At 31.7% G+C, this 13,364-nt stretch overlaps 1 protein-coding gene across 1 annotated transcript; it reads right to left on the bottom strand.

Moving 5' to 3' along the window:
- Window positions 1-3,437: 3,437 nt before the first annotated feature.
- LOC127708630 (uncharacterized) lies at window positions 3,438-10,541 on the bottom strand. Its single transcript, XM_052213656.1, has 2 exons — window positions 10,499-10,541; window positions 3,438-7,631 (listed from the first exon to the last, which is right to left on the bottom strand). The coding sequence occupies exon 2, from the start codon at window positions 7,603-7,605 to the stop codon at window positions 5,761-5,763; it is 1,845 nt and encodes a 614-aa protein (XP_052069616.1). The 5' UTR covers window positions 7,606-7,631; window positions 10,499-10,541; the 3' UTR covers window positions 3,438-5,760.
- Window positions 10,542-13,364: the final 2,823 nt, after the last annotated feature.

The following is a 13,364-nucleotide window of genomic DNA, read 5'->3' as shown; positions in this document are numbered from 1 at the left end:
TTCACTTGTTCGTTTATTGATAACGTTGGTTTTGTCAGTTTTTACGGACTTCCCTTTTTTGAATTTACCTTGGAGTTCGCTATTTTTGTTATATTTTTTTTTAAGGTTCAAACACTAGCAGCTCTTTCATCAGCACCATAACAAAGCAAAGCTATACCATCTTCGCGAATTCAAACTGTAAAACGGAGAACTCAATTATGTAGTAAAATATAACACCTGTGGTACCAGAACTTGGGAGAAAAAATGGACTTTTTTTTTACATTTGGCTGATTAAACATCAATCATGGTACAAAACTAACAAAAACTGTCCCCTCACAAGACATACTGGCTCGAAGAATTACCCATTTGAGAACTTTTCAATTTTCAAAAAAGTGAAAACTGAGGGAGATTCCGCGACAAGGTGGACAAAAAAAAACGTTTTGAAATTTCAGCTCAAAATTTAGAACCCCATATTTTCAATGAAAATGATGAAAACCGTTACAGGAAAGATTTAGTACTATTGTCAATATGAGGGAACTATAAGTTACAAATGTCATACAGGTGGGAGGTTTAGTTAGCTATAAAACCAGCTTTAACCCATGATTTTGTCAGAAAATAATTTTACCAAGTCAGGAATATGACAATCTTTTTTTCATTTGTTCCATTGGTTAAACGATTTAACGTTTGATTTTTTTTCTGGTTTATTGGACTTCCCCCTTTTTTAATTTACCTTGGAGTATTTTTGTTAACACTTTTTTTTCATATTGCAGCATCGTCCTCAACATTTTTGTAATATTGGCCAATGAACGTTGCGGAATAACCTTACTATAAGTGATGTGTTAAAATTACAGTGTTAGACAATCTATATATATATACATAATATTTCTATACATAAGTTTATCGACAGGTTGTAGGTATTCCTATGGGCAACAATTGCGCCCTTTAATAGCAGCCTTGTTCTTGTACTGTTATGAATGATAGTTTATGACCGAACTCAGTAAAGACCCGTCTAAATTGTATTTAATTGATAAGTTCAACAACACTTACCGTTATCGTGATGACATTTTACGTTGAATAATCAAGAGTTTTCTAAACATACTGCCGAAATTTACCCAAAGGAACTTACTTTGAATAATTCAAATATAAAAGGTAATGACTGTCCTTTCCTAGATTTAGATATTTCAGTTTTACACGGGAAACTCTACACTAAAATTTACCACAAAAGGGACGAATTTTCGTTCCCTATTGTTGATTTTCCTTTTTTGGACGGTGATGTTCCTTTGGCACCATTTTATGGTAATTATATATCACAACTTGTTCGCTATATATGCCCTAGTCTGTTGTGAAGTTTAAAATTGAAATGAACGTAATCTATGTATTAATGGTAAATTATTAAGTCGGGGATTTCGTTACCACAAATTACTTAAAACCTTTACTAAATTCTTCCATAAATATAAAGATTTGGTTTTGAAGTTTTGTTGTACGTGTAGAAAACGTATTTCAAACGGAATAGCACATCATAATTTTTACGTAGATGTTGTTTACCGAGCCCGGAACTCTAGATACGATCCGGGTAAACTTATCGATCCTTTAAATAAACTTATTCTAAAAGGTTACCAATTCAACACTGTAACTGGATCTTTGAATATTGATTTTATTGGTATTAATATTGATTTTGTTATCAGTAAATTAAAATCAAACTAAATATTATTTTTATATACATATGCACATTCATGGCTCGATACCTGAATCTTGGCATTGCACAAGGTCATGTTTTTCTCTGACTGTAAATGACGTCTTTACACTGAATCCATTGGATGTTGGATGTGGACTGATTTATATTTTAGTCTTAGAAGCATGATTTTTTTTATTAGTTGTTATTGGCTTTGAACTAGCTGTCAGTAACTGCGAGTACGCTCAGATTTGTACTTAGTGTCTTTGTTGTGGGGATGTATAAGTACCCTGCCACGTTCACTCTGTGATTTTGTTAGATATATTTCTATTTGTATCCATCTGATGAGTCTTTTTCAACTGAATTTTATAGTTTGTTCTTATATTGTACTGTCACACCACTGTACCAGGTTAGGGGAGGGTTGGAGCCTTGAAACTAGTTTAACTCCGCCACATACTTTATGTGTCTGTCCAAAGTCAGGAGCCTGCAATTCAGTGGCCGTTTGTTGCTGTATATCATATTTGTTTTTCGTTCATTATTTTGTACATAAATCAGGCCGTTAGTTTTCTAGTTTGAATTGTTTTACATTTGTCATTTTGTGCCCTTTTATAGCTGACTATTCAGTATGGGTTTTGCTCATTGTTGAAGGCCGTACGGTGACATTTAGTTGTTAATTTCTGTGTCATTTGGTCTCTTGTGTATAATTGTCTCATAGGCAATCATACCACATCTTTATTTTTATTAGATAAACAATATCTTTTTTTATTGATGTGTATCTCGTACAAAAATGCTTATAAAACGACCCAATCTCTACATGGAATGTTACGAGAAACATTATACATTTAACTTGTAGTGATATATGATACTTTATGTAGCATGTATTAGACATTTCCGTGGTGGATTCTGATTGCTAATTTCTCAATTACACTAATTGGCTGTAATTGAGTGGTTGTCGTTTTTTGTGTTTCTCATATTTATTTTTCGTTTATTTGTTTGCACAGATTGTTCTTGGTTTGTGTGTCGTTACATTGCTGTCCCCGGTTAGTGGTAGGGTTGGCGCCTTCAAACTAGTTTAACTCCGCCACAGTCTGTATGTGCCTGTCCCAAGTCAGGAGCCTGTAATTCATTTGTTTGTACATAAATAAGGCCGCTTGTTTTCTCGTTTGAATTGTTTTACATTTGTCATTTACGGGCCTTTTATAGCTGACTATGCGGTATGGGTTTTGCTCATTGTTGAAGGCCGTACGGTGACATATAGTTGTTAATTTCTGTGTCATTTGGTGTCTTGTGGATAGTTGTCTCATTGGCAATCATACCATATCTTCTTACTTTTATATTATATGTACATTGTCGGAAAAAATTAGTGCAAAATGAACTGTCACACAAAAACAAATATTAACATTACCGTTTGTTCAATATGGAAGCGGAGTAACAGGAGACTTTATTTGTATACCTGTTATTTGAATGATAGAAGGCCAACTACAGGATGAATGCATTTATTCACGTAAAGATATGATTCTTAAGAAAACACCCAACCATGAAACGAAGTAGATACCAGAATAGGTTACCTAGCTGTATTTTGCCAAACCTTTTGGAATTTTGGGTCCTAAATGCTCTTCAAATTCCTTCTTTGTTTTGGCCTTTTTTACTTTGTTGATTCGAGCGACACTGATGAGTCTTTTGGCGTACATAATTTAGATCCTGGTATCTTTAAAGAGTTTATTGCCTTGAAATAGTGATGCTACAGAAACACTAACTTGTATAAAGCTAAAAAGATGAAATGGTATCGTATAATAAAATTACTTTATTTTGAATGCAGCTAATTGTTCTCATACAGTATGAATATAAGATAAATATTATACAAAATATATTACATAAAAACACAATTTTTTCAATGATGATTGAATGAAACGGAGTATTGCTTTCATTCATAATATAAAAAAAAAACCATTCAAAACAATTGAAAAAGTACATACTTTTCTACAGAATACATGTATTTTAGCTGAATCGTTAGTCACTTTGATATATTTGACAGGTAACGGTTGTACTTATTTTTGAGTCTAAGTTTTCCTTTAATAAATACTTTTGAAGTATTAACGTCGAAAATCACTTTATTAATCACATTCTAAAATGAAGTTCTACTGGTCTTCAACAACTATTTCATAGACATATAACAATGATGTTAATAATATCAGGCTATTGATACACAGGAGCAGAATTTAGATACACTTTATCTATCATGGCATATAAACTCATCATAGATAAATCATAGGTATATTTTAAAATATTCAAAATAAAGATAAACCTTAATATATATAGCTATTTGAAAAATAACTAGCTTTTTACACATTTACGACAACCAACCATCATAAGCCATATTTATATAACATAAAAAACAAATTTAGACTGTTAGTCCCCGAGGGTATCACCAGCCCTGTAGCCAGATCTTCGGCACTGGCATGAAAATACAGATTTTTTGTTATTAACATTTGCTGTTGTAAAATTTTAGAAATTATTTTAAATTAAGGAATATATCTCCCTCATGCAAAGCTCTGATTCCTTGCCCGGCTTTGGCTATACTCTTTTGATCTTTTTTGGATTATAGCTCTTCATCTTTTTAATAAGCTTTGGATTTTCAAATATTTTGGCCTCGTGCAACACTGAAGAGACATTTCTTGTCGAAATGCGCATCTGGTGCAGAAATATTGGTACCGTTAAAGTTATAACATGACCAATTGAGATTGTTACTTAGTCTTGGCATCACAAAACTAGACCTATTTGTCATACAGATACTTTCTTTTCATTTTCTGAAAAAAACTTAGTTATGCTGCCAGGATTAAATTAAAAAAAGGAAATGCCGTTTTTTCTGTTTAATAACCCACCCTTGGAAGATTCAGGACAGAACGTCTAAACGTTATGACGTCATTGATTTCAAAAATACCTGTTTGTGTAAAAACCAATAAAATCAAAGGTACAGAGATTGACATGCAAAAAAGATATACAAATAATACATAGTACGGTAGAGGTGAGTTAACATTGATGTATAGTAAGAAATACAATATGAAAAAAAAAACAACAACAATAAAGTAATGTGGTCTAGCTAGAAGTATTTGTAATTAGTTTACATCGTTTGCAGAAAAATTAATATCGAAAAATTAAAACAACTTTATAAACTTCATGCGTCCGAAGCGCTTTTATGGATTACCTTCATCAGGATTGCCTGAAGCCGAATATTTGTAAGCCAAGATTGTATCAGACCCTGAAAAGTTACTTTCTAAAGCTTACTGTAGACCATAATGTTTTAAGTTTTTAGCAATTCTAAAATCAAATTTCGGCGCACTAATAACCCGTTCGTCGTTGAAAACAGAATTTTCTACCAACCTTAGTTCTAATTGGTTTCAAAGGACGATGAAAATCAAACGACCACTATTTAATGAGCTCAAACACGACACTCGTCTAAAGAAAGGTCACTTTCAGTGGGTTCATCACTTTTGATAGGGAATTCAACTTTGATTTCCTTATATTCACTTTTTTTTTGGGGTGATGGATCAGTTAGTAGACTAGCATCAGTAATGTCTTCAATTTCAAAACTTGTTTCATATTTTGTAAACATTGGTTTCAGCTCATCCCAAAACAATTTCTGTTCTGTTCCACAATCACACAAATCATGGGACCTAAAAAAATATTTCCGTAAAATCAAGGGAATTAATCCACCGCCCAATGTTGCTAAAGCTAGATAGGTGCCTGTGACCCCTTTTGACTGACCGAAAGCTAAAACGATTGTTGCAACCAAAAGAAGAAACAAAACAATAATGAAAAAATGAATAAAAGCTTTTTTATAATTTCCCCATAATGAACCAGGGGCCCCATTTGAATTCATGCGACACATTATGAAAAAAACTTCCTCATTTATTGAAGGTTTACCGTGATCATCGAAAAATACAAATGGCATCGTAGATGATAACACAATCTTATTGTTTTCGACGACTATTGATTGAGATGGTGCATTACGATCTTCAGCTTGTTCTAACTGCATTGCCATGCCGCTTTTGAGATCTTTCAGGTTCCTAATGATATATTTAAACACAGTTTGACTGAACCGCTCATATTTATTTAGAACTTGTCTTATTGAATTGTACGCATAAAAAATAAGAATTCCTGCAAAAGTAACGTACGTGACAACTTGGGAAGCATTTAGTATAACTCCTATTGCAACATACATTAGAATCTGAAGAAAAAAAAACTATTACTTCAAGACACAAAATCAAAGAAGTAGCAAACGACAGAAGAAACAAAATATAACAGATCAGTAAAACCGTAAACTTAAGTAATGCTTTTTTTGTGATGTGTTTTTTCTTAAAGATTTTTTGGGCGTATTCGTTTATATCTAGCATAAATGAAAATAATAATAAAAAAGACGTAGTGACAAGAGGAATGTAGGGAAGTATATACCTAATTATGATATATGGAGCAATCAAAGCCAAATATATCGGGCATATAACAATTCCAAAGATACCACATTTTGTACAAGGTTTCAACACGTTTTTCAAGCCGCTCTTGAAAAGCTTATTAATGTCTTTGGCATATTTATCAATTCTGGCTTTATCTAATACACGTTTAATAGAAGATTTGATAAAAAATGTAAAGAAAGGTAAAACATAACACATTATAAAAAATGAATGGTCTGGTTTTAACGAATATGTCAAATTCCATTGGAAAACATTTGGATACTCAAGATTTAATGTATTTGCAAAATGTTCCCTTTCACTTCTGTCATTTTCCTCATACAAATAAAAGAACAATACACGTAAACACCATGGAATTAAGAGGCAAATTACAAACAGAATCTGCACGAATAACTGCAAAAATGAAAGCCATTTCAAGTCCTCGGAACATAGACAGCATTTAGCTTCACAGCAATCTTTAACGTATTCATGATCTTTCACACGACATTCTACAAATGTTCTATATAAAAAATGAAACATACTTCCCGGAACAAAACTTGAAGAGGCTGTTTTTGTGTCTTGAAGTCTTATCTTTACTTCTTTGATATCCAAATAAACACAGGAAGGCTTATCTATTTTAATGACATATGATTTTAATTTTGTCATATGCTTAATATTATTATTTTTTAAAATATCTGTGTTTTCATCTCCTTTTGATGTTTCATCTTCTTTTGTCAAAAAAATACTTATTGCTTTACTTGGACAAAAAGTAAAAGTTGCTACATTTTTCTTGTACCAAGATGTTGGTATTAAGAGTGGTGAATATAAGAATGCAACAATATATATGAAAGTCATGGCAAAAAATAAAATATTTACCCAAAATGTTTTTTCAATGATGCTACATTCAAATGAAAAGTTGGCATTCCGGAAGCAACATTTGTAGTAAAATTCGGCGCGCCCATTAATGTTGTCTACATAAATACTGCAAATACGTTGATCGGAACTGGAATTCTCTAATAAACGAAATTCTTTTGTGGCAAACGCTATCAAATTTTTATGTACGTGTTCCTCTGTTGAGTTGAAGAAGCACTCACTTGACATGTGTTTAAGCTGAATATCTACATGTTCTACACCAAACACCAAAGTTCCTAAGGAAAGCTGTTCAAACTGTGGATGCAAACGTAGCAACTCATTTCCAAAGCCACCTGCTGTTCGAACTAAATTTAACATTTTATAAATTTTTGCTCCTGATTCAAATGGAAAGATATTTGAGAAATTTTGAAGATGAAAATGAATAAAAATAAGTTCTTTCTTTTCATCTATGAATTTCAATATCTGTTCTTTACCACTGTGATCTTCTGTTTCAAACGAACAATCAAACAAACCTAAACTGGCATAGGTCTGATTTGAATCATGTGACTCACTGTCATTACTGATGTTTGACGAGGCGAATATGACAGAAAAAAATCCCCAAAAAGCTAACAATTGTCGGATGTTTCCAAATTCCATCTTGAGTTATGAATCTAAACTGCCTCCTGTTTGAAATGAAAACAAATCAATATTCAATGAAGAAAAACAGAAATACATTAATAGGCATGATTCAAATGTAAATACATCAGCAAACGTCATACATTTATGATATATATATATACATGATGTGTATTGTTCGCGCATTTTATTCAATAAATGTGTAATGCCCAATAGAATATTCAATAACTGTGTAATGCCCAATACAATATTCAATAACTGTGTAATGCCCAATACAATATTCAATAACTGTGTAATGCCCAATGCAATATTCAATAACTGTGTAATGCCAAATACAATATTCAATAATTGTGTAATGCCCAATACAAATTACATGGTTGTCGTACAATATAAATTAATAATTCGAAACTATAAATGAGTCTTTATATCGGCATTTATTAGGATTGGTTGACACATAAAAACTCAATAACTGTGTAATGCCCAATACAATATTCAATAACTGTGTAATGCCCAATACAATATTCAATAACTGTGTAATGCCCAATACAATATTCAATAACTGTGTAATGCCCAATACAATATTCTATAACTGTGTAATGCCCAATACAATATTCAATAACTGTGTAATGCCCTATACAAATTACATGGTTGTCGTAAGTAATATAAATTAACAATTCGAAACTATAAATGAGTCTTTATATCGGCATTTAGTAGGATTGGTTGACACATAAAAACGGTTTAACCTTGCCACATATATATTTACCTGCCCAGAGTATGAAACTTCGTCATTGTTCTTTAGATTTTGTATTGATCCATTTTAGGAAAAGATAACAAGTAGACTTTTAAAACTATAAGTCGAGATAAAACTGACAACGGCATGACAGAAAAAAACAAAAGACGACTAAAAGTCAAACAAGGTTACAAGGCACAACGTGGAACATTAAATACTGAACAACATGCACCCAAACAAGTTACAAAGCACCACGTGGAACATTAAATACTGAACAACATGCACCCAAACAAGGTTACAAAGCACCACGTGGAACATTAAATACTGAACAACATGCACCCAAACAAGGTTACAAAGCACCACGTGGAACATTAAATACTGAACAACATGCACCCAAACAAGGTTACAAAGCACCACGTGGAACATTAAATACTGAACAACATGCACCCAAACAAGGTTACAAAGCACCACGTGGAACATTAAATACTGAACAACATGCACCCAAACAAGAACTTGGAGTGATGCAATGCATCAACGACATCCATAACATCTGTTGGTTTTGAACACGAGCGTTTTTTTAAGCCCGTGCCTTTAATTTTTTCGAATGTAAGCGAAAAGGCTATCAAAGTTAACATAGAGTATTTTGTAAGATATAAATAAGAAACACTAATTATTAGTGCATCAAAAGTTTATTTATATTCGAAATAAGCTTATTTGGAAAACAATGTCACTGACCTGTATGTAACATGGTGGGCGATGCATGCACAGCCGGTAAATATACTAATCGGAAGACATGAAATATCATGAATCGAGATGGTATAATATAAAAGAATCTCAAGTGATGAAAGAGAATAAAAATACATGAAAAGTATACAAAATAAAGTTCTCAAACCAATTAAAATCCAGGATACTCATATAAGAAGTTTTTATACGTTTAAAACCTTTTGAAATACTTAATATACGTAATAACAAGATTATTAATTTATCAGACGTCATACAAGTATTCTTATGTCAATATACATCATATCATTAAGTATTTGACAGTTTATAATGCGCACTGACTCAACTGTCATACAAGTGGGAGGTTTAGCTAGCTATAAAACCAGGTTTGACTCACCATTTTCTTCTTCTGTACCAAGTCAGGAATATAGTAGTTGTTTTTTACTTGTTCCGTTGATTGATAGCGTTTGATTTTGTCAGTTTTTTTTAATGGACTTCTCCGTTTTGAATTTGACGTGGAGTTTGGTATTTAGGTTATTCTCTTTTCACATACTGTGGAATCAGTATTTTCGTGGATTTCTGGGTACAGGTTAACCACGAATTTAAATTTTCAACGGAGTACACATTTTCTAAAGGCATGAATAAGACTGGCAAATCCACGAAATCAAGTACCTAAGAAATTATAAGTGTTCCTCACTCCACGAAAATTGGTATCCACGACAATAAATGAATCCACAGCAAATACAATTAATTCATTTTAATAATGAAAGTTGTTTCGTTTGTATATTCGCCCGGAATTCAAACAATATAACACAGGTTATTTGAATTATAACAACTATTCTAAGATTGACCTTTTATAAATTAAAATGATTAAGAAACTTATGTTTCCAACACCACAGATAATTTAAAAGAATGCATTTGTGTTTCTTTAATGATAATTTTAAAATATTAGTCAAAAGTAAACATGAATTCATAATAAAAATTAAGAAACTGAACAGAAAAAAACATTTTCTCACATTCTAACATATATCAGGCAAATTAGTCGCTATCGTAGTGTAACATACTAAATAAAGTAATCTGATTTAAACTCTAAAAGTGTAAAGAAATATAATTCATGATATATCAATTTCAAATTTGACATACAAATGCAGACATATTTAAATTCCTGTATGTATCTTTAAATCATACACACTCTAATAAAGAAATCAAATTATCAATACAAACAGAACCGTCATAACTCTTATATCCGTTCTTCTTTTTCGTTTTCGTTATAAAAATAATCCGAAATCAAAGTATTCACTTTCTAGTAAACGACTTATTGTCACTCATTCTGATAACTCAAATCAAATCATTAAATGAATGAATACAAGGCATTTATTTTTAGAGACATGTTGAAATTAAATGATTTGAAATATATATAAAACAAATTAAAAGAAACTGCATTAACTTTACCAAAAAAATTACCTGGTTTTAAGCTGATGTTTGTAAGACCTCTGCTAACAGAATGTTAAAATTGTTAGAGGGAACGTATATATAACATATATATTTTGGTTTCGTAGAAAATATACTTAACAATGGGAAAAACGCACGGTCACTTTCCTTTCACATTCTTAAATTTTAAAAAGTAATGATACCGCAATTATTTACAAATGTCATCAAGAAACTTAATAGCAATAACAAATTCAGACACAAGTTGTCATTTAAAAGAACTCTCCATTGATAAATTTACTTTCAATACTTTTAGTACAGTGTTTTCATTGATCATTATACTACTTCTTATTACTGCTCGTAATAGTATACTATTCATAAAGTTGATTTCAATATAGTATAAATCCAACCAAGGGTGGCATACTTTGTCTGTTGTATATGGACTTCAATGTGTCACAATTTATTTTTATATCTCATTAATTTTATTTCAAATTCATTGGAATATGCGATTAATCTTGGAAAAACAATCGTTAAGAAAACATATTTTTTTTTCTGATAATACAAGTATTTGTTTTCTTTCCAACAAATACACGAAAGTCCAATCATTTTGTTCATTGGGCGACCCTATGACATGCAACATTTGTCAATATTGTCGTTCAGTTGTATTCAAATATAGAAGATCACAGATAATTAAATAAATGTGAGTGTATGACAAGTATCACCATATTATCTGACTGAAAACAATACCAGATCGGCTTTGAGTGTTCCCGATAAAGATTAATTCAGAAAGGCACTTCGGACGCATGCAATTTATAAAATTTGTTTTCCCTTTTTTGTACCCGACTTAATTAGTACAAACACAAAATCGGTAAAACCGGTTTGATCGACGTACCCGGTCTCGCTCCTTTTGGAGATTATATGACTTTAGTGTTATTAAGCTGGAGCTCATTTCGAAGAAATTAGCAGCCTCAGTCCCTCGGAATTAACTATAAGTGCATGATCAAAGTATGTGCAATAATGGCTAAAAAATGTAGACAGAAATGTAAATAAGAAACTCTATTAGTAAAGGTACTATCGAATGTTGTCGACGCACACGGTCTTGCTTTTTTTTTTTAGTTCATTCGATTTCCTCAGTTTCTGTTTGTTACCTTAATCTGTCTCTTTCAAATCGATTAACGAGAGCCGAACATCTGTAAACCACTGTCCTCTTAACTAACCATGACATTATAAACTTCAGATATTGTGGTATGACTGCAAATGATAAAGCTATACACCAGATTCAAATTGACGTGAATGTTAGTAACTAAAGGTCACCGTTTGGCCATCAACAATAATCAAAATCATTATGAAAAATAACTATAAAATATTCAAACATGACAAAATAGGAAAACATTCAAAAGAGAAAACCAAGACAAGATCTCTTATATATCACATCATCATCACATTATACTGCATATATATAATAACTATAAAAAGAGAAAATTGGATTTGCCAAGGAGATGATTCGTATCCCTATTCAGCAAATAATAGTTCAAGAAAGAAGTATGATTAAGTTCGGGATTAAAGAAGAAAGTAACGTATATTATAGTAAGGACTTAGCGACAGCTATGAATAAAATTCAAAACAACGAGAGTCAAAAGAATACCTTGTAACTGTTATAACGTTAACGATATCAATTTTACTGAACCAAATGCGCATTTCGACAATTTATGTCTCTTCAATAATGCCCGAGGCCAAACTATTTGTACTGTTCTTGCAACTCACATTACATATTTCCTAATATGCAGAGCATGCTTTTTTTGTTATTTGTAAATTTTTTCCAAGATGTCCTTCGTGAGAGGTCTTAGAAATCAGAACTTTGATGAATGACAAAATTGCACATCTATAGCATTTTGAGCATAATTAAAATTGAAATATTGCTGCTCCATTTTGTAAATAAATCTGTTAATATGTATTTGCTTGTGTATGTTCAAAAGTAGCATGCATTCTCCACTGTAGTTCTACTATTCTAAATTTTAAATATATTTGATAATATATGATGTATACATTGTAATGTAATATGAAGAGAGCTTTTATAGCTGTGCCTTTTTCTAAATCCTTTCATATGTAATGGATAAAATTATTGTTATGGAATATTAATGACAGATGACCACGGATATATTCAAATTGACGTGACCACCATCTCGTCCTCTTCAGTGATTGTAAAGCACCGAATAAAACTTGTCACCAAATTTGTACCTACCATGAGCAACACAGCGGATGTCATGTTTTTTCATTGGGTTCGTGTTGCTAAGTAGACTGAGTGTTGTATCATTTGTTTTAAAACTGTAGTTTGTATTGTCGTCGCTTTTTGTTTTTTTTTTTGCGTTGGCGTTATCAGTATCTCTTTGATTATTTCTGAATGTTCCATTGGTATCTTCCGCCTTTTTTATCTTTCAAATCAAATATATCTAATTGACTAGTGAGACGAGAAAAGATCTCAGAGATTAAACAATGTTTTACACTCACTCATATTTTGTCGTTTGCAACGCAGACACGCATTTTTTTCCTAAACGGATGATATGTTTTATTATTAAACGAGTTCGGAGTTGAAGCCAGGTATTTAATTATTTCTGTTGCATTATCTATAACTTGTACAATAACTCAAGAATAATTCAGCATTAGTAAACAAAAGTCCGGTTATTCGAATTTATACTTTTCTTACGGGCAACCATACAAACGAATTTCGTAATCATCTTTATAAGTAATTACTTGTTGTATTGATCTTTTTTGGTTAAAGAAAGACAATTCAAATTGTTTCCGAATTGGGGTCTCTCATTACAAATGCCTTTTATGTAATCACATGCAAATACTATGCAATAACTCAAAATATCACTATCAGGAATAGGAATATTTCGGTAAA

This window comes from Mytilus californianus, unplaced genomic scaffold, assembly GCF_021869535.1.
Source record: "Mytilus californianus isolate M0D057914Y unplaced genomic scaffold, xbMytCali1.0.p SCAF_7, whole genome shotgun sequence".
In the NCBI taxonomy this organism is placed as follows: domain Eukaryota; kingdom Metazoa; phylum Mollusca; class Bivalvia; order Mytilida; family Mytilidae; genus Mytilus; species Mytilus californianus.
This window is presented reverse-complemented; position numbering and strand designations above follow the sequence as displayed.